Consider the following 24687-nt stretch of genomic DNA (forward strand, 5'->3'; position numbering starts at 1 on the left):
ACACAGGAAGAGAAGGGACGACGGCAAGTGGGGATACGTAGCGGGAGTGTTGGCGAGACGCCTGTTAATCTAGTCAGTATCACGCCAACTACGCGAGAAGTAACACGTGGTGCCATGACACGTCATCGACAAACAAATAAACAACAACAAATAGATGACTCTAATCAAGTAACAACTGATAATTCAAAAGAGCCAACCACTCAACATAATTTTACAGAACAAACAACAGCACCACCGGGATTAACAACAACAACGACAAATAGTAGTAGTGGTACTATGACAACTACTACTATCACAAACACCACCACCACCACCAGCAAAACCGATCAATCTTGTCGTAATAATTTTAATGGGGGTATTATCCTGGGTGTTAATGTCAGTGGAGTTATTTGTCCCGATATACTTGAAAAAAAATATGACAGAGTTAAATTAATTGGCGGAGCATCAGGAGGCAGTAATATTGGAGTTAATAGTAGTAATAATAATAATAATAAAACAACAATTACAATGATTAATAATAAAAATGATAAAGTCAAAAGTGATAGCAATAATGATAAAATACGAGGGGGCAATAATCGTGATTCAATCCTCCATAAACATGAAAAAGATTGTATTAAAAAGACGAATCATGATGGGCACGTGGTTGGTTATAAAGCAGACAATATCAAGTATTACGGTGAGCTTAAGGGATTTAAGTCTTATGGTGTTATCGATAAACCAGCTGGGATACATGATAAGACACATCAATATGCAGTCCCTGAAAAAGTAGTATATCCAATAAATAATTTTCCTATTGGAGGAGTAACTAATCATGATAAAACCCATTCTAAATCATCAATACTTAATTATACATCAAAGTTAACCGATAAAAGTGTTGTACAATGTGATAATAATGTTAACAAGTACAGTGATCAAAATTATTATTACTACAATAATAATCATCATCATCATCATCATCATTACAGTAGTAGTAATAGTAATCGTTATAATTATCAAAAATCAAATTGTCTTTTGCCGTTATTTCAAGAAACAAAATATGCATATACTGTCAGTGGTGCTCCTGGTACACCCGCTCAAGCAAGTGCTGCTGCTGCATTTTTTGCTAGGTATGTATTTTTATTTAACAATATATATTTTATAATAATAATAATATTTTGGGATAAAAATGACCGTATATGAATAAAGAAATAATAAAGGGTAGATGGGAGTAAGAAGATGAACCAGGATATCAAAGAGAATTTTTAAACTAAAAGTCTTGAATCCTGGCTGGCTCGCCTTCACGCCAAAAGGTTTCAAAATAATATACATATAATACCTCTGTAAATTTAAGAGTAGGTAAAAGACTACAAGAGGGTAAATAGAAAAAAGACTTTACCTTAATTTAAACATTGCCGTTTAGTTGCAATCTTTTTTGACATGATGACCGTTTTAAAGTTATATTTCTTTGTATATAACATTACATCGATCCTGCTGTTTTGGTTATGTACGTTAAACCCCACTGATCATATTTCATTATTACAGGTTTTATTACCAAGGGTTAACACACATTATGTTACAATATATACCTATATAAAAATAAAAAAAAAAATAAAAAAAAACGAATCAACTTATTGAACGGGTCATATACATTTGGATAAGTCAAATAACCAAATAAAGCCTTACCTAAATAAATATTAATAAATTGTTAACCCTTTTTAAATTATATCTCTTCAAAACTATGTTCATTTTATTCTCACAACTCTACTCAATAGATATTTTTAAATGATAAGAAATTATTTTTACAAGTTGAAATATAATAATAATAAAATAGTTAATACAGTATTTTAAATTAGCATTATTATAAAAATAAAAGTAGTATTGTATCAGTTGAATTACAAAGCGTGAATAGAGTACATAAACTTGAATAAATTGTTGAGGTGCATTTATTCATTTAGACGTTTGGCGCCATTTAACAAGACGTCTTCCTTTCCTCTAAATGCTTTCATACACAATATCTTTACATTCATTTGTAAATATAATACCTACGTATTTTTTATTTTTTTTTCCCCCAATGAAAAACCAAAATAAAATAAATAAAAGCTTATCGATATTTCTTTGTTATTATGCAAATTAATATATTATCGTGTATCTATCGTTGATATTAATAATAATAATATATAACATCCGGTGTGTTATTCAATATTAAAATATTGTAAAGAGTAATTAATAGAAAATAAAAATTTCAAGTAAATAATGATTCAGATCTACAAATCATCCGGAATATTTAAAAAAATAAAAAAAATCTCAACATGTTTTTATATTGATGCCTAATAAAAGACTGGGACAATTTGTCATGGTTTTTATTAGCGTTAATAATGGATAAGCGTCAGATACTAATTTATTTTTCGACATTCCACTTTATTAAATCAGATAAATTATTGTGTAAATTTATTCAATAAAATTTTATACTTTTAAGTAATTAATCGAATGTTTTTGTCCTACTTTAAGAACGGAACTTTAAGAACTTGAATGATAAAATACTTAAAAGTTTACCAAATATAATCACTAAAATTATTGACCCTTCTCATTGTATTAGTTGTTATGAAAAGGAAAAAAAAACTTTTGAAATTAATTAGATTACGATTTTTATTTTTGTTACATTGCAACGAAAATTCAATTTTTTTTTTTTTTAAGATTTCAATGGATTTAATTATACTGATGAATACATTAATATTAATAAAAGAATAATTAATGAGTTGAAATTTAGCAATTACTTTGTTATAACTTATATAAATTTGTTAAATGAGTTGATAATATTTAATTAATGTAATTACCTTGTAACAAAGATAATCATAGAAAGTATAAATGGTTTTCATAAGGTCCAATGATAATATTAATAATAGTAATAATGAAGAGAATAAGATGATGATAAATAAGCATACAAGATAATTGCGTTTAATATATATATAATATAATATAATTTAGGGATGTAAATGTGTAAGTGTCTTACAGTGAGGCCACCGAGGGTTTGAACTTTCTGTTCAACAGGTAGTAGTATATAGTACGGATACAAGTATATACTCGTCCGCAACCTCTATACTACTCACCCTCGACCTCTCAACCTCTCATCTCATCTCTACTCACTCATCTTTATTATATTCATAACATGTAAATGTCCTTTTGTATATCATAAAATAATTTGAACGATTATTTTATTTATTTATTATCTATTACGATTTTATTCATATTGGAATTCATTCGAATTATCATTATAGCATAATATTGTTTTATTAATTAGATAGTGCTTTAAAATTTCATCGATTAAAAAGCATATAATTACGTATTAATCTAAATAAATTTGAATTATTTAGTTTTTATATAAGTTTTGTCGTTGATTTTAAGTTTGTTTACTCCCAACTTATATAGGGCCTATCATAATAATAGCCAGTGATTGAACTTGGGTTTTAATTTCGTTAATAATTAATCGTGTTGGCCTAATTTTTTTCTAATCAATTTACACGATTCACTACTTTTGGCAATCAATATAAAGATAACATTATGTTATGTCTTTCTGTCAGAGAGCAAGAGATGTCATAATTTATCATTTTTAACGATAAGTAGTAGAAAAATACTTTAGATATAAATTCGTTTAGGGATGTTGTAATTATTTATATACGATACTCAATACAAGAGTCTCATTCATCATATACAAAATTATTCGTATAAACATTACGAGAAAAAAAAAATATAGATTGGATCATGATAAGAGTGCAGAGATCATCATTAGTAGATAATTGATGATGATGATGATAATGAAGTAACTATAATAATAACATGAGCTAGAAATCAAGTTTTTGATGAACGAAATAATTTAGGGACGCATATATTGTGAATTTGTGTAGGTGTATTTAAAGCTCTATTCATTAGACGGAAATGAGGACGGGATATTTGATGAATCGAGCAGACTTTTTTCTATTTGTTGATTGAGATGAGAAAAAATAAAATAAAAAATGTTTAGCGATACCTTGTATTGTATAGAATAATGATAGTTATTTCCATTCAACTATTTGCTCTATTGAAATTTATTTATTTATTCTTTGCTAAATTAACAGACGACTGTCATTAAACTTTATAATAAAGAGATAAACTTTTTAAAGCTTTGATAGTTGAAAAGTCAAATCAAACAGTCGAGTTAATCAATTTAAACTGTAACTCATTGAGATAATTACTTTGGAAATTTAATTGTCCTATAAGTTATTTGTCTAAATTAAATTGTATTTTTTGTTTAGATTTTATATTTTTTATTGATTTTTAATTAACACTCTACTATTTTATTTCAAGGTATTAGTAATATATTTATATAAAAATTATAAAATTATGATGAATGACAATACATACAATATCACCATCAACAGCTATTGTATATCTACAGAGAAATTTATTATTACCGTAGATGATGCATGACGTGACCTAGCTTTTATATATCATATGATAACTTTGCAAGGGTAGGTAAAAAAATAAAACAGGGTTACCGGCCGGACTAAATGCGAAACTGTTTTATCTAAAAATTCAAAATTAAGGTGGCGCCATCAAAGTACTATCGTCTTCGAGTTGTTTAATTTTTTTTATGATAAACATAGGAGCAAAAAAAAATCGAGGATCTATTTATTTATTTATTATAATTATAAACTTTGTAGAAATTATTGTTATGAGACAGAGTTTTAATTATATATAATATTGACATTATGTTTTTAGAATATTTATTTTAGGATGTTTTTATTTTTGGGTTTAAAGATATTAAAAGGTGTTAATAATTGAGAAGTTTATCAGGTTTATTTCTATCTTGTATCTTTTTAGAATTTATGTCCAGTGACAATCTGTCAGATTATTAAATTATAAACTCACAATGACAATTTCATATTGTTTGATATATAAAAAATAACTGGATATGTTGAAAGTTTTAAAAAAATTTGTATGCACAAATCAACTAGAAACATAAAACTATTTTTCAGTTGTATTATTTCAACGCTCGTTACTCTGTATATAAACTTGGTAGCAAATTAAATTTTCATACTGCCCAATGGATTATATTTTCTATCCGTTGATCCTACAGATCAAGACTTTAAAGGGTTAAAGGTTTAAACGTTAGCTCTTACACTGGGCACTAATTATTTTCAAATTATTTTAGGGTTCGGTTAATTTTATGCATAAAGACAGATCTATAAATGAATATATATTCTATTTGATAAGACTTTGTGTGGGTGTATCTTTTTAATTAAAATCTATTTATAAAAGTAAATTATAAAATTTTTGTTAAAAATAAACTTGATAAATTTCTACCAAAGTCTGATTGAGTTTTCAATTCTTTTTTAAAACCACAAATATATTATACTTATTAGCATATAAATTGGCACCTGCTGCCGAGTCACATAATTCTCCTTATCGTGTTATTACAACGACGATGATCCGTTCTTTGTAAAGGATATTTTCCATTATTATTAGCAAAAGTCGATCGAACAAAATATTAATACCCATATAATGAACACACATATATTTATATATTAACTTATATATATATATGGAATTTGGTATTCCATCCAGGCTGATAAATCGGAGAGAAAATCCCTACATATTACTATCACGTTCTACATTGTGATCTCCATTCTCAAAGTTTTATTCTAAGCCTGCTGATACAGATAATATATCGAATATTAAAGTTAAAAAAAAAATCAAATTAAACTCTTTTATCTTTTTTTTTAATCGTCGATATAAGTTCCATTAAAAGCTTTATTAAATTGAATTATAATAATAAGTAAAATTTGTCAATAAGTCATAAATAATTCATTTTAATGATAAATAATATTATGATGTTATGATATTATGATTGTATAGGAATGGAGCTGTCACTTATACAGTTATTACCAAGTAAATTTTCACAGTACATACACCGTATAATTCAGATTTAGTTGGTGATATCTGATCACGAATGAAATCAAGTCACGGATGAATTTACATTCGCTCGAGTATTTTCGATGTGCCACGATGTAGATGTAGATGGGAACTCGAAGAAACTTTTAGTGTAAAGTTAGATGGTCTGATGGCACCCCTCCCCTCCCTCATACCTTACCTGATGATATTCACAAACCAAGACGTTATATATACGTCATTTATATTCGAGTCATTCGTTTCTGGATTTCATATATATATTATATACTGTTTTATCGGTTTCACCATTTTCGCAACACCAAGAATACCTTTAATTATTCAATCATTCCCTTTATAAGTATACATTTCGCATAACTATAAGTCAAGTTTAAATATAAATTAAAAGTCAAGAGAACAACTGGCATTATTACCATGCATTCTCTTTTTTTGACACTTTATACTAAATTGTATAACTAATATCAATAAATTTAGAAAAAAATAGAATAAATTCGTAGAATGAGTTCATCGACATTTAGCTGTTAGATAATTTACTGATATATATGTATACAAGTCCAAAAGAGGATAACGGTTTGAAACAGACGACGGTGTGTCGATGAATTATTTCTACTGCATCAAGAAATCCGGCTGGGTATTTATATATAGATATATAAGTGACATCAACGACGACGACGACGACGACGATGAGAATGAGAATGAGAATGAGGATGAAGATGAAGATGAGGATGAGGATGAAAAGAAAAACGAAAACGAAAACAAAAACGAAAATGGATGAAAACGATCGATAGTTGATGAAGATGCACAACTAAACTTTAAGAGGGTTCGTTCATTCGTTCAGTCGTTGGTGTATTATTTACTAAATGGGCCTAACAACAGATTTACTTGAGCGTATAAAGCATCCCATCCCGTAGTCTAAAGTCTCGATAGGAGTCTCTTCTGCTGTTGTATTTAGTTTAACTATATATTGTGTGTATTGTGTCACCTATACATATACACCATAACATTTAATATAACAACCAAAATCTCTTGAGCATAGAAAAGGTATACACGCTAGTATATTAGTTTTGTTGGTACATCCAAGACAATAGGGGTGATATCATTAAATCGCATCCTGAAAATGTCTATTGTTATAAAAACCGACAAACCGTTATCTTTATTCTTATCCTTATCCTTATTCTCCCTTATACAAAATTCACTGATTAATATCCACCAATAAATTATGCTCTTTTTTGCAATCTACTCAAATCTTTCGGTTTAACTAAAGTGCATAAAACCAAAATAATAAAAAAAATCGAGCAGCCAGTTTAGGTTTAAAAAAATCCTTATCAAAATATCTTAAAAGAAATAACTGTAGAGATGTATATTGTTTTTAACTGATTATTTGTATGGAAGATCTAGGTAAACGGGAAATGATATAGTGATAGATGGAAAATACGTGGCAAATAACCTCAAGATCAAGAGTTTGAAACAAGTGCGAATGATGATGATTATTATGATTAGGATAGAAGACAAGGGTGTGAAATAGTAAAACCGATCATTGGAACATTGGAAAATAGGTATAAAAATCGATTTTTTGCCAAGTATAAGAGTGCGGATGACTTTTACAGCACACTATCGCATGATGATATCAGAGAAGTGGAATAGATCAGACGCACATTCCAAAAGATCCAATCCCATGGCTCAACGAGTTTCTCGTCGTAGTCCTGATAGTGAGATACGCGAATACGATAGTGACTACCACCGAATAACCGAATAACTGCCTAGTAGCTCTCAGAGAAAACCAACCGATATAGTATATAGGTATATAGGTATATATAGAGATATGTTTAGAGATGAAAATCCTCTACATCCTATGTCGCACCCCACAACATCATCATAGTATAACCGTGACTTTCTATTTCGATTTTACCAGCCCAAAGTCGCGGTAGACGTTATATGGTATACGATCTATAGATATAGGTATATTCGTATATATTCGTATATGGCTTATACGAATTTCACCGAGTTTTAGCTTTACTCAACTGCATACTATTGTGCTCTAATACTGGAGAAGTCAAGACTTGAGTTTGCTTGTGCAGCTTTCCCTCACTCTGGAATTTCCGTTAGGCTTTTATCATCATCAACTTCCTGGGATATTACTTTAAGCTTTATAATCCTCAACACCTTCCTTATATATATAAGACAATGCCAACCAAAACTTTTGTATGTTAAACCGAGTCGGTATAGAGATGCTTCGTAATCTTTAAAACTTTAATTAATTTATTACAGTGATTTATTTATCTTTTTTTAAATAAAATTATTTTATTTTATTTTTAACTCCTCAACTATATATAAACAATCGTACTATATATAATATGAGTAATAATAAAAAATATGGTATTACTATATTCTATATATTTATAGACTGAGTATACATATAATACGGAAGGAAGAAAACTGCCCTATAACATTTCATGAGGATTTAAAGTTTTATATCACCGATAAGAACTTGTATATTATATATAGTGTGGCCATCTTTATTAGAGTATCTTCGTAAAATTAATCGATTTAATTGATTAATCAAATGCCAACTTTTTGTTGGATTATTGGAGCATACAAAATTCACTAAATAAAAATGAATGCCAATAGTATGGATAAAGACCAATAATTTTTATACTTAGTATAGATTGATAGAAATAATAGATATAATTTTTTATTTTGATTGTATAAAAGAGACAGTAAAGTAAAGAGAGTTACGGTGTCATAAAACACCGGCCCATTATTCTCAACCGTAAAATTCGAGGCTGGCTCAACTTTTAGTAGCTTAGGCCCGTATGGGGTCAATTCCCCTTTGGTCGTTATCCATTTTACTAGCCTTAAATGTCCTCTCTTGAAAACTTAACTTCTCAAATAGAACTAAGCCCCTCGAACGATTTGTGGCTCCCTCTGTCTCTTTTTCATCAGTCTTTTTCTTTCCACGCTCAATTCACATTTTTGTTTTTTTTTTTTTCAAATCGTTTTTTCTATATTCTATTAAACAAAATTTTAACAGAAAATTATATTAAACAAATTCCTGCTGTTTCAAAAGTTGATACAAATGACATTTTTTATGTCCCAGTTTTTAAATACTTTTTTTTTAACAACTTCCGCGAGTTAAAAAATATTTAACGACTCGTTAAATCTACTCGAAGTTTAATTAAACATTTAAGAAATATATATATATATTGAAACAAAAATAAAATCATGTTGGATAGTTTGTATCGTGACAAGCATTTAGAATCGTTACAAGTATAAAAGCAACTCACTGTAAAATAGAGGTAAAAAATATAAAACAGTAGAGGCCAATAAAAAAAAGTAAAAAATAATATATAAAAGAAAAGATTTCCGATAGTAAATAGTTTTTGAATCAAAGGTAACGATTACTTTTATTCTAGCATGTACTTAGTAAAAACTATTATGTAGTGTAAGAATTTGACCAAATAGTCGCGGTAGGGCCGGTAGGGGAAATAAAATACGTCGATACGTTTTAGTTTGGTGTATGGGGTGATAAGTGACAAGTGAGAAGAAAAAAAGAAAAATTGTCCCTTTATTTACTTTTTTTTTCTTGTGGATAATTCCAACGAAATGGCCGCTTAGTATGATATACGTATCACTTAGTAGGTAGGACGATAATGAAAAGATTTTCTGATTTACGAAGCTTTATGGCTTTTGCGTTCACTTACACAATATATATAATCGGGGATACATTTTTTTTTTTTTATCATTCACATTTTATTTTTTGTTATTTTTGTTTTTATTGTTATTCCCCTTTCCCTTTTCCTTTTTCCTTTACTTGTAATAGCACTTCTGTATCGCCCACACTGCTACAAAGTGCGTAGTATGTCTTTATCATTGTTTTTGTTTTTGGTTGTATTCTCTTTGTTGTACCTCGTTATACGTATGAGTATCTCACTTCAAACGTACTTTGTGTACAAAATTCCGGGCTTTGTTACACACACATATACACGCCCTCATTATCGCTCATACAGTCAATAACAATACAAAACCTAAAACTAAATGATAATTATCATTATAATTAAAGGTGACAAATTCTGTTAAATATTTAGAAAAAGACAATAATTGGAACTAAATCTAAATTTTTGTTTGTTGAAATGAATTTACTCGATAAAAATTAAAATCCAGAAAAATATTAATAAAAAAAAAAAATTGGCAATGTCCCAAGACACCAGTTAATTTTTCTACATATTATAATACATAAATATGTATATGTTTTATACGTTGTCTACTTTAGTTTGATATTTAGTTCTTTTACACTCTTTCTTTTGTGTCTATGTATCCTCACGAGTATGAGCATGAGGTACCCAGTGAGGGCAGCTTTTAGCATTACTTTCAAACGAAACTCGTACACTAAAGTACTTTACTAGCTCACAAAAAACCTGTACTTGCTTCATGTCCATTTAATTTTTTGTTTCTTTCATTTTTTGACTTTTATTACTTGAATTTTTTCTTACATATGGCCCAAAACTCATATCATAGTATCAGTATTATTAATAATATAATAAAGATATTTTAACAAGCCGTTTTAACGCGTTAGCTATTTCTTTGTATACCATCTGTATAATCAAGATTTCATAGAAAGGTGAAGTGGTTCAATAAACTTAACGTCAAGACCGCATGCACAAATAAACTCGTTAATTTATTTTTCCGTTTTATCATTTATCTTTTATGTTTTGTATTTTTATTTTTATATCCGTAGTTATATTTATAATAAGAGAATAACTTGAATACAATAGTAGTGTACATACACTTTGATTTCAAAGAATTATTTTTTTTTTTTAACACTAAAATGCTTCCGGTTCGTTAAAATTGTAAACTTTTTCACAGTGATTAATCGTTGTTAAAAGTTTAACTTTTTAAATTGTTTTAAACCGATAATCACCTAACTTATTGATTTTAACTATATAAAAAATAATCTAATTTAATCTAATTAACTGTTAACTTTTGCTGTAGGTTTTTAATTAAAAAGTTGCGATAGAAAAAAAAAAAGAGAAAAAAATTCTTCTAATAAAAGAGAAGATGACGCAAAAAAATAATATGAATAAAATTTTTGGATAACTCGATGAGGGTTGAATGGAAAATGATAGAGGATGAAGATCGGAATATTGAAACGATAAGTGAGGAAGTAAGCAATCTGCTCACGGGAATGAGCTGAGGTACCGTCGGAAATCGGTTTAATGAACGGAGGTTATCCATTTCGAGAGGAAAAGATAAAGAGAGTGAGCTCGAGGTACGTCCAAGAAGAAAAAACAAGAGACATATACTTGTCGTTAAATAAAAATGTTCCAGTAGTTGGAAATAAAAAAAAAATTTAACGATTGCTTACAAATTAAAACCCCGTAAATGTATCATAATTCTTTTATTAAACTTTTTATTTGGTCATTATAATTTAATTAAAAATATAAATGTTGTACTTGATAAAAATGAGTTAATATATCTCATAGTAGCTATTAATAGAGAGCAATATAAAGATAGTGAGAGGTTAGATCTATGATCTATATATAATCTTCATCCCCTAAAACCCTAAAACTGGCAACTTCAAATCTAGACTAATTTGGACAAGCATATCCGAGACGTCTCGTGGGAGTCGTGAAGCAACGGCTTGAAACACTTCTCTCTCCCTTGTCATTCGTTCTCACTCTTAACTTTTGTGTCGACATTTACCGTGTAATATAATGTTATTTATATTAATTTATCCAACCAGTTGGTTGGTCACAAGAGCCACAAGGGATATTTATGTAAATTAAAAAATTTTACACTTTGCCAAATTCGATAAATTCAAACACCAAATTGAAATGTTTTTTTAATTTTATTCAGATAGAAGATTTCAATAAAATGTAAATAGACATAAAAATATTGGTGATTTGTGGGTGCATATTTAGAATATTTAGAATATTTAGAATATTTAAAATAGACATACATCAAGGATCGCAAAATACGATGGCCTTGCCGACATTCAAGAGAGGTAATAAATATTACCGTTGTTTCTAAATGGACTGTGTTTAACTAAACCAGCTCTACTGTGCTTCTGCAGTAGGACAACTACATAGTATTACATAGTAACACTATCTAATACAACAACAGTAACAATAACAACTAAAGGCAAGTATGTACATGTATGATTGTGAGTTCGTGACTTAATCAACAAAGCGAATAGAATGAAACTGAAATTGTATATGTATGTATTGGGTGGTATGCGTGTTTGGTTGGTCTCTCTAGTTTCTACGTCTTCACATTCGTGAGTTACGGGCTTGGCAATGCACACCGAAAAACAACTAAACCATCTACACAAAACACAACAATAAATTTTTCGTTGGCTTTTTAAAAAATTAAAAACCTTAATGGAAATAAATATACATCCCACAATAGTAATATAATTATTTTATTTATGATTTATGATCTATATCTATCTCAATATTTAGTGTACAACAACAACAACAATATTATTAAGAATAATATAATCGAAAGTGACGGGTAAAAGAGTAACATTGAAGAAACTAAAAGTGTAATAGACCAAGATTTGCTTCTATTCGAATGTGACGGGTTTACGGGTTCATGAGGTGCAGTACAAAGAACAAAGTCTAGACTCAAGGCACGTTTTCCCCATTTTCTTGTTCATCTCCTTTTCCTTCTTCTTCTCCTCCTCCTCCTCTTCTATCTTTTTATTTTTTCGTTGCCATCACAACCTTAATTTTTTTTTAACATTGTTTTTATTTCCATGCTCACTCAACTCTTTCAGCTTGTCACTTTTCCATTCTTACAGCTACAGTTTTTTAAAATAACTATTAGGTATTTTATTGTTTCGATAAGCATTTGATCGTACTGTCAACTTTCATTTTCAAAAAATTACTTTCTTCTATACACTACTTTTATTTATAAGTAGATATCTGTCGTCATCTATTATAATCAGGAAAAAAATAAAACAGATAATCCAATAAAGTAAAATAAATAATTTAACGTTCAATTTAGTTAGATGTATAAATTTATATGTCTATAAAAGTTAAACAAAGTTATTAGGTCAAATTAGTAGTAGTACCGTGCCTTGGGATTACGGTTCATTGACGATGCTACTGAAAACTTTATCTTTTTCTTATTTTTCTTGGTAAACTCTGTTCGAACAGTATGCATGGCTTCTGCTGCTGGATAAACTTTTGCTTTTGTCTATAAAAATCCTTATTCTGTGATGAATTATTATCGTTTTCGCAGTCAATGATCCTTCTATGCCCCATTCTTTTATTTATTTCATTCTATTGTTTTTATTTATCCTATCAGATAATAATGTCATAAAATCCCTCGTTATTTATTTTACCAATAGAAAAGTATTTTTTGATAAAACAAGAATTTATAATGTAAAAAGTTTGAGAGTACTCAAAACACTCAAAAGTCTGATCGTTTGCGTTCAACAGTTGTTGGAAAATTTTTCTATTGCATATTTTTTTTAGAATAAAATTATCAACTGTCAAGATATATAAATTTATAAAAAGTGAGAGTACATGATGAATAGTTATACTACACACGATGTAAATACTATTAAGCGAAAATAGTATACAGTAAAAAATCGGTTGGTATCATTTTGTACACATGCTATTTATATATAATGATAATAATATTAATGTTAAAGTTATAAAATATGACAATGACAAGTTTGTCGCACACTGTTATAAGTTATAACCAAAAATGTGTATTTTATGTATCCATATCTATATAATAAAGCAATTTAGTGTATATTTATGGTGTACAAACACGTAAAAACGATTCAAAGGCGTCTTATACTATTCACTTTTGTCACGAAATTTCCGTTTTTATAACGTGATAACCAAGCATATAACTTTACAAAATGCCTTTTTTACAACTTAAATATAAATTTCACAATTTTAATTATTAATTAATTGTTTTTATTCAATGAACACAGGTTCTGTAATAAGTCAAAAAGTTTTAGTTTATATATACGATTTGTGACAGTAAGAATGAATTTTAAGATGTGACAAGAGGAGAAATTTGAAATTACTTACTGTATATATGTAATGTATATATATATATATATATATATTAGGGACTTAACTGTCTCTCAATTTCATGACACAATCTGTAAATAAGTCTCGCGTACACAAGCGGTTGGTTCACCCTTGATGATAACAGTGCAGATGAGAGAAATTAAGGGTCTAGAGAGGTGAAGAGTCCGAGGGTAAGGGTAAAAAGGGAACAGGAGGGAAAAGAGGTGAGTTTGAGCTTAAGAAAATGGTGGGTACTTGAGAGGAGAAGGGCCATGGGGCTATACGATAGCTCAAGTTAATTGAATTATAGGAATTACGGCGGTGGTGATTCGCAAAGGGTGCTGAAGATTAATGAAACGATTTTACTAACGAGCTAAATCTACATTATATCGACGTGACGAAATAAATTGATCATGTTTTTGTTGGCGAATAAAATTAAAAAGAAAAGACACACCTATTGATTTTATAAAAAGAGATTTTTTAATCAACTAAAAGAGAAAACTAATAGAGTTTGAGTTAACAATTACCGTAGAAATAAAGTAAATGGTATCAGGATCAGGTTAGATTGTGCGGTGATAGTTAAGATAGAGATAGGGTTTATAGAAGTAGTAAATTTGTAAAAGTCGTTGGGTGAGATTTATCGTGAGTCATTTGAGCTGTTGGAGATTAGACCTTCTAGACATTCAGACTGACTAGTTCTACAATGTATACATGATTCTTTTTTTATTATTTTATTTTAGATATATATATATATATATATGTATACGACAAGTGTGTGTAAATCGGAAATACAGTCAGGGGATTTAAAAAGCTTGACTACGACAAAGACGACAAGTACCTCTACAACAATAAAAAGTACAAGTAGTACTATGACTAGCAAGACAACGACTACTGCGACAGAGAAGACTATGGGTGACTTGGGTGTTGTTGTGTTCACTTTTACTCAGGATAAAAGTCTTATACTAGGTGTAGTGTACTCTGGACAAAAACAAAAGTGAATTACGAGACACAGACATGCGTTCTTCACCCTCTTTACCCTCTTTTTCCTCTCTATCCTTTCTATTTTACTACCACCCTTAACTTTTACCCTCTCTTTACAGCTCTTTACTCCTCTTTACTCCTCTTTACTCCTCTTCACTACTCTTCACTGCTGTTCGGTATTTTTCGGTCCTTTTCGTCCCCATTCAAAAGATAATTCCAGCGATACATTTAAATTTTCTACTATTATCTTGAATGCTTTTACCCTCTCTTCTGTTTTATGGTTAACTATCTAGTACTGATTTCCATTAGCTAATTATTATTTTCACTAAATCTAATTATTCACCTACTATTTATTACACATCATGTAAATTAATCTTTTCAATTATTATTAATTCAATAATTTATTTTCCAGATAATTTATATTATTAGTCTGTAAAAGTATAAATAATAATAAAAATAAAGTTACTTTTTCTTTGATCCTTTTGACGTAGACTAGTGATTTTTGCGTCTCTTTTAGCATCGCGTGAGCTAACTCTGAAATACCATTCCCTTTTTATTTTTTTAATTCATCATTTACACATTAATTAGTGCCTCAGAAGCAACATTCAATTTTCATGAGTGAAATAACCGAGATGGATATACTGAAAGCCATTTATTTCTTCCTGTTTTTAAATTAAATTTTTATATTTTTCAACATATGACCTAAATACATATCACGAATTTTCTATTTCATTCTATTAATTATGCAAATTTTTTTTTTTTTTTAATTATTATTTTTTTCGGTAAAAAACATCATTTACATCCACGTTATTCATAAATATTTTAATTTTAAATTATATTTCAGAGTGGTATTAAAAATGATCACTCTCAGTAATAAATATATTTTATTTATATGATTTAAAAGCAAATTTATTGATTCAATTAAGTCGCATCGAACTTTTTTCATTAAAAATTTAAATGTCAATTTTAATAATAATTGAGACATTATTAATGACAGTACATGTCCATCTATTTTATTGGATTGATTTGATATATATATATGTGAAACCTATAAATACTGATATAATACTTCAGACATTTAAAATTATTCAAAACATTTTAAATTTATAAATTTAAATTGGTATAGTTACTAATTTTAACAACGACCTGATATAAACATTGAAAAATAGTAAAGAATAAAAGATAAAACTAGTACTATCTAATATAAAATAATTAAATGAGCAAATGATATAAAAACGTAAATTATAAAAAGTTTAATTTCGACATTATATAAGACAAATTTTCACTAAACCTTTTTTACTGAAAAAAGTAATTTCGTAATTATTGAAGATCCGTGATCAAAAAGCCGTACGAATAGACAAGAAGAAGGTTGAGAGTTAGAGGTAGAAAGAGTAACTATCAGTGGAAGTTGTAGATAGAGGGGTAGAAGGGGGGCAAAAGACTGAGGACGACTTTACCGAGTAAAACTAAAAGGGTGACTTTACGTTACTACCCAACCTAGTAGTAGCTAAGTAGCCAACGTAATGGCCTCTTCTCTCAGTGATGTAGAAAAAAATGAAAGAAAAAAAAAACAAAAACAACAGAAAAAAAAAAATTCATACTATAGCTTAAGCATTAGGTTTGAAGGGTGAATCACGTTGGAATTTTAGTTATCCCCATCGGATGAATTGTCTTTCTCTCTCTCTCTATATATTTTTTTTGGAGGGTAAATCTTTGGGTTAAGGTTTTGTACCAAAGTATGCAAGTCAGTCTCTTCTCTATTGCCTAAAAAATAGTACATAAGACCTGAGAAAAGGAGCTTTTTTTTTTTTTTTTCATCCTTTTTTCTTTACTCAAGATTCAAGATTCTCGAATCCTGGATTCTGGATGCCTCGTAATCTTATTTGCAATACATTTTCTCGACCGGGAATCTCCGATTTCAGCACCGCTATTATCTTTAACACCCTTATACAACCACAACGTTACTCTCTATTTATTTATTTAAATGTTTTTTAGTATTTTTAATAATTATTATTATTTCCATTAAATTAAACTGGTGCATAATAGGATAATTAATGATTTCCTGATGGCAATAAAAATTCAACCGGAAATAAAAATAATAAAATAAATTTAGTGAAAGACTTTCCTGAGGTTATTTTTATATGAAGAAAAGAAAAGAAAAGAAAAGATCCATAATTTGAAAATAAAAAGATAAATGACTCAAGTTTGTTGAAGATGGGTAATTTAAGCAATATTGTATAAAGTTGCTATTTCACAGATTTTCTCAGTCTTATTTGGTAACATTCCATTTGCTATTTATATTAAGAAGATATAGACTTTTTTTTTGTAATACTATCTGATATTTATAGAGATTCAGATACAGATCGAGATAAAAAAAAATATATATTGGTCTTTGTTTGATTTTATGGAATTGTTTCTTTGTTACAGCAACTCGACGCTTTAATTATCGGCAATAAATCAAAAGTATCAACTTGTAGCTATAAGCTCGTTGCGAATAAGAGTTAGTAAGAGAGTTACCCACAAATAAATCTTTACGACGAAAACATTTGGTCTCTTACCGCGGATATAAATTGTCCAAGTTAATAATGACTTTGGTGATAGTTGAGTCGACGATTAACCTTTTTTTCTATTATTATTTTTGACAGATAGTAATTCAGTAAATCTTATTAAATTTTACCATTGTTTAAATTAAATATATTATATAGTTAAAATCATGAGATGATAAATATCAATAAATAATATCTAAAAAATATTAACAAGGATTATTTAGTAGACGGCAATATATTATTATAGTGATTGTGATCGTTGGCGGTGTTGTCGTCGTTGTGATTGTCGGGTAGCTCTTATCAGGTCGTTTCTCAAAGCACCTGGAAACGAGTAGAGGCAAGGGCTCATCCCTAGGACTATGTTAATGCAATGGGATGAGGGTGAGCTTTATCCTATAGGATTAGTGAGGCTCCGGGCCATCCATTTTTTATTTCATCTCACGAGTAAAGGTATTACACGTAAAGTCGATCGATTCTTATATTTTTTAAATTTTTTAAATATTTTTATTCTTTTTATACGTTACAACTTTTTCAATTTTTTCGAGTTATTTTTTTTATTCAAATATTAGATTATTTCTGATAATAATAGTTATTAAAATTTATATTATTGTTGATAGTTGGTTGTATATATTTATCAAGAGATTTAGTTGGACTTTGGTAAAATATGTAAGGAGCGTGCTTGTGAAACCAGTGTAGAAATATTTTAATGTTAAATTGTGAGAAGGTTCATTAGTAAATTCAATTCCAGTCTAATTCACTTAAATATGTGTTATATATAATAATACGCGTATAATGGAATCTGGTAGAGTGTGGATTAAATTCTATGTCCAGCATATTTTATCTCCATACTAACATAACTACCTAAATACATAGATGGATAGATGAATTTACATTTATTATGTTATTTATTGTCTTTCATCATTATAGTTTACCACATAACATGACACTGAAAGAACAAAACTAGCAAATATATATATACATATAATAAATGGCAGTTTTCTTGTTGATAGATTCTTTGTAGTATTATACTATTACTATACTATAACACGAAACTTTGTTGGAAAAATAAGATAGTTCTTTGAGTTTTAGGGGATAAGGGATTGTGGCTAAGTATTTTTTCGAGTTATTCGTTAATTCACTCAAACAAAAAAAAAATAAAAAAAAATAGACAACATATATATATAAATATTAAATTGTATTTTTAGTTTTATTACCAAGTTTAAAAATTAAATTGACATGTTCGCTCAGTCGCTCCAAGCATTTTCATTTCATTACTATTATTATTATTGTTATATACTTTTATCTAGTTTTCATGTTTTTATTTTTTTTTTTTTTTTTTAATTATTATTATAAATTTATAATAAAAAAATAATGGTTATGAATGAATTTGAATAATAATGAAATAGGTAATAATAAATGCAGAATTAATTTAATTTTTTTGAGATAAAATTATGCGCTTTACTATCACTTCAGAGTTAGTTATATTATTCTACAGCTGCGGTGTGAATTTAATGAGTTTACAAAGTAGCCGTGATAATGAGAGTCAATGAGACTCAGACAAAAATAATAATTATTATTAAGATTATTTAAAAAACGATTTAATAAACACAAGGCTAAAATTAAATGAATAAAGTTTTTTTTTGTTAGAAGAAAAACAATAACGCTCCGGTTGGTAGAGAGATAGTTAATTTTTTTTTTTATATATATATAAACTAAACCGGAAATAGGTATTTATAATATTTTTTCGACAACTTAACAGTACAGACAGGAAAATGAGAGCCACGTGGTTTATATTATCATTAATTCGTTTAATAGTGAGTTCGTCAAGTGTCTAGCACCAAAAATAATCAATCACTTTACTCTTATTCTGTTTCATAAGACTTAATATTTTTTAGATTATTAAAAAATAGTAGGAGTCGTGCTTGTAAACTTATAACTCAGCCTATTAAGTACTTGAATTTTTATTACACAATATATATTATTATTGATACCTTGCAGAATTTAGTTTTTTTTTTTTTTTAGTTATTCTGAATAATTATTTCAATCTTTGCCTGGTATAAAGTATATACACTTCTGCGATACGGTTGGTGTAACAATCGATCATGCTGGAGTTTCATTAAAAAAAAAAAAAGTTAATAAAAAATAAACAACAATAAGTAGGCCAGTGCATCAGTATTATACATACATAAGAAAAGTTTTTCAATTAAATAAAATTTTTTTAGAATAATTTATTTGAAAAACTACGGAAATTACTGTTATTAAAAAAATTAAATAAATAACTATGAAATTTAAATGCAGAAGATGAAAATAATTATCTTTTCTGTTGAATATCTTTGGATCTTTGGATGTGAATTCAACAAGGAATTCTTAGAAGAATTTAAGGATACTTTCAGTGGCAACGCTAGTCTTGTATTTTATATTTTATGTTTATGTATATATAAATTTTATTTTTTATTATTTGTTTTTTATTTTTTATTACCAACGTCTTGGTGAAAAACTAAAGAAAATGAATAGCGCTTGCGCAAGCACAGTAAACGTGGTAGTCGCGTTTGGTGTCGCGACGCCGGGCGTCCTCAGTAGCGCGGCGTGTGCCGTCACACTCGCACCTTTTTTTTTAATACTAATGTCACTATTTACGCGTAACATTAATAACTAATTGCTTAGAAAGAAATACTACGAATTTAATACTCCGGAAAAAAAAAAAAAAAAAAAAAATTAATAATAATAACAAAAAGAAAAAATTTTTTTGATAATTTTATTAATAAACAAAAGCAATTAATTTAGTAATAAATTAATTTATATTATGATATTTTTAATAAAAGTATACCAAATATCGTAGTGAATTTTTTTTTAGTGTTTAAAACAAAGAAATTAACAATTATCTAGCATTAATTGAGTCAAAAAATGATTTATTTTTCTTTTATAGTGTTTGTGTCATAATACTTTTATATTAGAGTAACTATTGTTTTTCTTAATTGTTGATAACTTTATATAATTTATCTATCGTTTGAAAATAATTAAAAATAATTTATAAAATTATTCAAAGTCTCTAAATGTTTGAAAAAATATTTGGATTTTTTGTAAAAGTAATAAAAATAATGATAATACTATTATAAATAATATAATCGATTAATGAATCGGTGAAAATGAGTGTAAGCCGCGTGTGTCCACGTGCGTGACCACAAAAACGAAAACAATGTTGCATTTTAAATGCATTTAAACGGTTAGTCAGCCAATTGACAAGCTGTAAATCGATTAATCCACATGATTTGACTGTTGTTAATTTGTGTAAATAAATCTACAGTGGTTACTATAGTCTGTTATTGTTATTAGTAGTCTAATAATAATAATAATAAATACTGTTTGTTGATAAGTTATTTGTTTATATATTTAATAAAAATGGCATCTGGACATGAAGGCAAAGAATCTCCAAGGTATTTTTTTATTGTCATTGTACTAATTAATTTAATAGAGAAGAAAACTGATAAAAATAATTAATAATTATTTTTTAGTAAAATTTTCTTATCACTCGTCATGACATACGGTTTAAAACCATCAGAATAAATGATGAGAACATGGAAAAATTTTTTCGGAATAGTAAATTAATTTCCACAGACGTACATCCCCTGGGTACATTCCCAATAATTTTTGCTAGAGCGTTAAAATTAAATTCGTGTCGGTCGTCATTCCTGGGAATAATCGAGGCACGTTCTGGATATTCCGTACGCACATATGTGCCCAAAACACCCCCTAGGTTATGCCACCTTCAAATTTCATATCCTCTAATTCTACCATTTCCATCATTTCCACCATTTATTTTATATATATAATTTTTATTTCAAGTATTATCAACATTTAATATATTATAGGTACCAGTAGTGATTTTACATCAGTTGTTAAATAATTATTAATTATTATTATTACACCCTTGAGCATTTTGGTTTGTATAACCAATTAAAATAAAATAACGAAATATACCTTGGGGTTATTTAATATCTCAAATAATATTAAGTAATAACAATGAGATGCTTCCACTTGGATAAACTACTTTTAAGTATTGTATTGTCATTAAGAGTACAGTCTTCAAAAGCCCATCAAATAACCAATTATCTTTTTTCTTTTTTCTTTTTTCTTTTTTCTTTTATCATCCTTTTGGTATTATTATTATATTATTCTTAACGAAATTACATTTACTTCTATACCTTCAGGCTTTTATTATATATTAATATTTATTCGAGAATTTATTTTAACAAATTAAATTTTACTGTTAATAATCAATAATCATCAATCACCAATCACGTGTCTGTCTTAATCATTAAAATTATGTAAATGATAATAATGTGATGGGTGTAATTATTAAAATATAATAGCATAAAAATTTTTAGAGCGTACACAAGGAATAAAAGTGTAGAGCATAGAAAATTGTGAGTAGGAGAAGGGGAGGAAATTCGAGAGACCGTGGGCTTTTGTACTTTTATCGTTATTTGCTTATCCGAGTCGACGGGATGAGTTGAAGAGTTTTCCCATTGGATTGGTACTGTTTGCACGGACGTCGATGCTCGCCGACCCTCTCAGGTTTTCACCCCGTCTACTACAGAGGAGGTACTACTATATATGCCACCTATATGGTTGTCATATAAGTGAGTAGGGACCGTTCCATCAATACTAGTAGTAGAAGAAGAAAAAAAAAACATAAAAAAAAAAAGGTCAAATGACAAAGTAAATTAAAAAATATCAAAATTCTTTAAACTCGGTTTTAGTTTCATTTAATTATCATAATATTTAAATTAATTTTATCCTTGCAAATTAAACTGTGATATTATACATACGTCTAGTTTATTTATAATAATAAAAAATAAAATGTCTTGAAGAGGCAATTAAAACAGTATGAATACATGAAAATGAAAATAAAAGTAAAGAAAAATAAAATATGCATGAGTGTACAACAAACAACAGCCGACTGTCTTTAATGACGACTAAATTATTAAGGATTTCTCTCACCTACTCTTATCTTTTTATATAAACTCTTGTTAATTATTTTAGCAATAAGTATATCAAGTATATGAAATTCATAAATAACGAATAATTATAATAATTATCGAAAGGATGAAAATACAGTGTGCTCATTACTCTACTTTACTCGAGAATCTTTTAAGTCAGAGTCGTATCGGTTGAATAGCTTCAACATAAACTATATTATAGATATATATATATATATGTAAAAGAAACCTTGTCAGCAGGTCTCATGAGGAAATTGCAGAAGCTAAAGGAGAATGACGGAGAAACGTAATTTGTTTTCCGGCTTCTGTACTCCTCTTATTATTATCATTATTATTATTTTTTTGTAATCATTTACTTTTTCCTTTTTCTTTCTGTTTATATTCTATCCTTCTATCTCTCCTTTAAGCTCTTGGTTATTTTTTGTTTTAATATTTTATTCAGTGAATGTTGAAACGTCTAGTCTCGGAAAATTGAGGTGAGCTATCTAATACTTTTACTACTTTTTAATATTATTATTTTTACTTGTTTCTCTACCTTATTTATACCGTTATTTGTTATTTATTTACAATATTCATATATGATATTAATTTATATTTTACAAGTATGAATATTGATTGTATAATAATTTAACGGTCCAAGTATTTATTATTCAGAAATTTTAATCGACCAATATTTATTCATTAAACGAGAGAAGGAGGATTAGTTGATAAATTTATAAAATCAGTTTAAATACACGCTCTGTATTAATATTAATCATAATAATTTCAAATCGATATAAACACGGTGAAAAATCACTGAACAAAATCAACCAAAACTTTTTCAATCTTACGTCTTTATAAAACTCTAGTTTTTTAATTTTATTTATTATTAACGTTTTTTTTTTTTTTTTATACTTTCATTTCATTTAATAAAATCCGTTTACAGTAGCCGAGCAATAGCGTCGATATATATTAAGCCATTTTTTTTTAGCTCGTAACATACAACGTTCTTTTTTTCCTATTTTACTTTTATGACTTACTATCTATTAAGATAATCCGCTTGCTGACAATAGTCGCATTATTTATTGAACTATATCCCGGACAGATGCTTTAATAACAAAAAATATAACAAGGATGGGTCAGAATTGTACCAATTAAATTTTTCTTCCTGTATAGACATTTTTTAATTATTTATTTAATCTATCGTAAATTATGTACAAGACTGTGTACAAAAAAAAATGCATAAAAATAAAAAATGTTGATGAAGCTGGATTTGAAATTAATAACGGAACAAAAGAAAAAAAAATATAAAGGAAGAGAAAAAGAGAAATTGCCATCTTAGGTTTTTATTTAAGACGTTTAGTTTTTTTGTATGAGTATAGTTTTATTCTTGAGTTTTGTACCTCTTTCTCACAGTTTTATACGTGAGAAGCACGTCGATCGTTCAACATCCGTCGCTCAATAATATATAGAAAACCCTTAGATTTTTATTTTATTTTTTTGTTATTTCTTAGACTGGTATATATATATATATATATCTACACATATATATATATATAAAGAAAGAAAGTATAAGAAAGAAGATATGCCCTGTCTAACGGGTATACGGTCTCTTCTTGTCCTTTTATCTCATCCCTTATTTCTTTCTATTCTTCTTTCTTTCTCTTCTCTTCTCTTCTCTTTACCAGATCTCGCGAATAGTAAAACCCACGATATGGAAATAAAATCAATACCATTGTTTCGCGGTTCACCGACAACGCCCGGTCATATTCGATTATTTACGGTAGTCCGTTTGTACCGACTTACTAGATCATCTTATAGACAGTTATAACTAAATATTTATTAAAAAATAAAAAGTATTTTATACATTTTTTTTATTGACATTCAGGTAAAAAAAGAACAAGTACAAAATGAAATCTCGGAGATGAAAGAATGGATCATTTGTCTGTTTATTACATTGGAGTACATCCGGATCATCCATTATGTTTTTATTACATTTATATATATATATATATATATATATAGGTAGATAGTGTTGTTGGCAATAATAATAACAATAATGATGATGATAACAAAAATAACAGGGAAAATAAAAATAAGAACAAAGACGTGATTGAAAAAGAGTGAAAATAAAAGTAGTGAATATGATATTTTTTGATATTTGAGTATATAAAGGGTGATACCTCACACTATGAGAATCAGACTTTACTTGGTGTACGATCACGCAGA

General features: G+C 28.0%; 1 protein-coding gene across 4 annotated transcripts in view; it reads left to right on the plus strand.

The window, feature by feature from the left end:
- LOC123270262 overlaps window positions 1-24687 on the plus strand; it is an 87655-nt gene that overhangs the window by 24780 nt on the left and 38188 nt on the right. For all 4 annotated transcript variants that reach the window (XM_044736242.1, XM_044736244.1, XM_044736243.1 and 1 more), the window contains exon 5: window positions 7-1106. In XM_044736242.1, coding sequence (XP_044592177.1) covers window positions 7-1106 — 1100 coding nt within the window. The remainder of the gene's footprint in view (window positions 1-6; window positions 1107-24687) is intronic.

The sequence above is a fragment of the Cotesia glomerata genome, linkage group LG8, assembly GCF_020080835.1.
Source record: "Cotesia glomerata isolate CgM1 linkage group LG8, MPM_Cglom_v2.3, whole genome shotgun sequence".
In the NCBI taxonomy this organism is placed as follows: Eukaryota; Metazoa; Arthropoda; class Insecta; order Hymenoptera; family Braconidae; genus Cotesia; species Cotesia glomerata.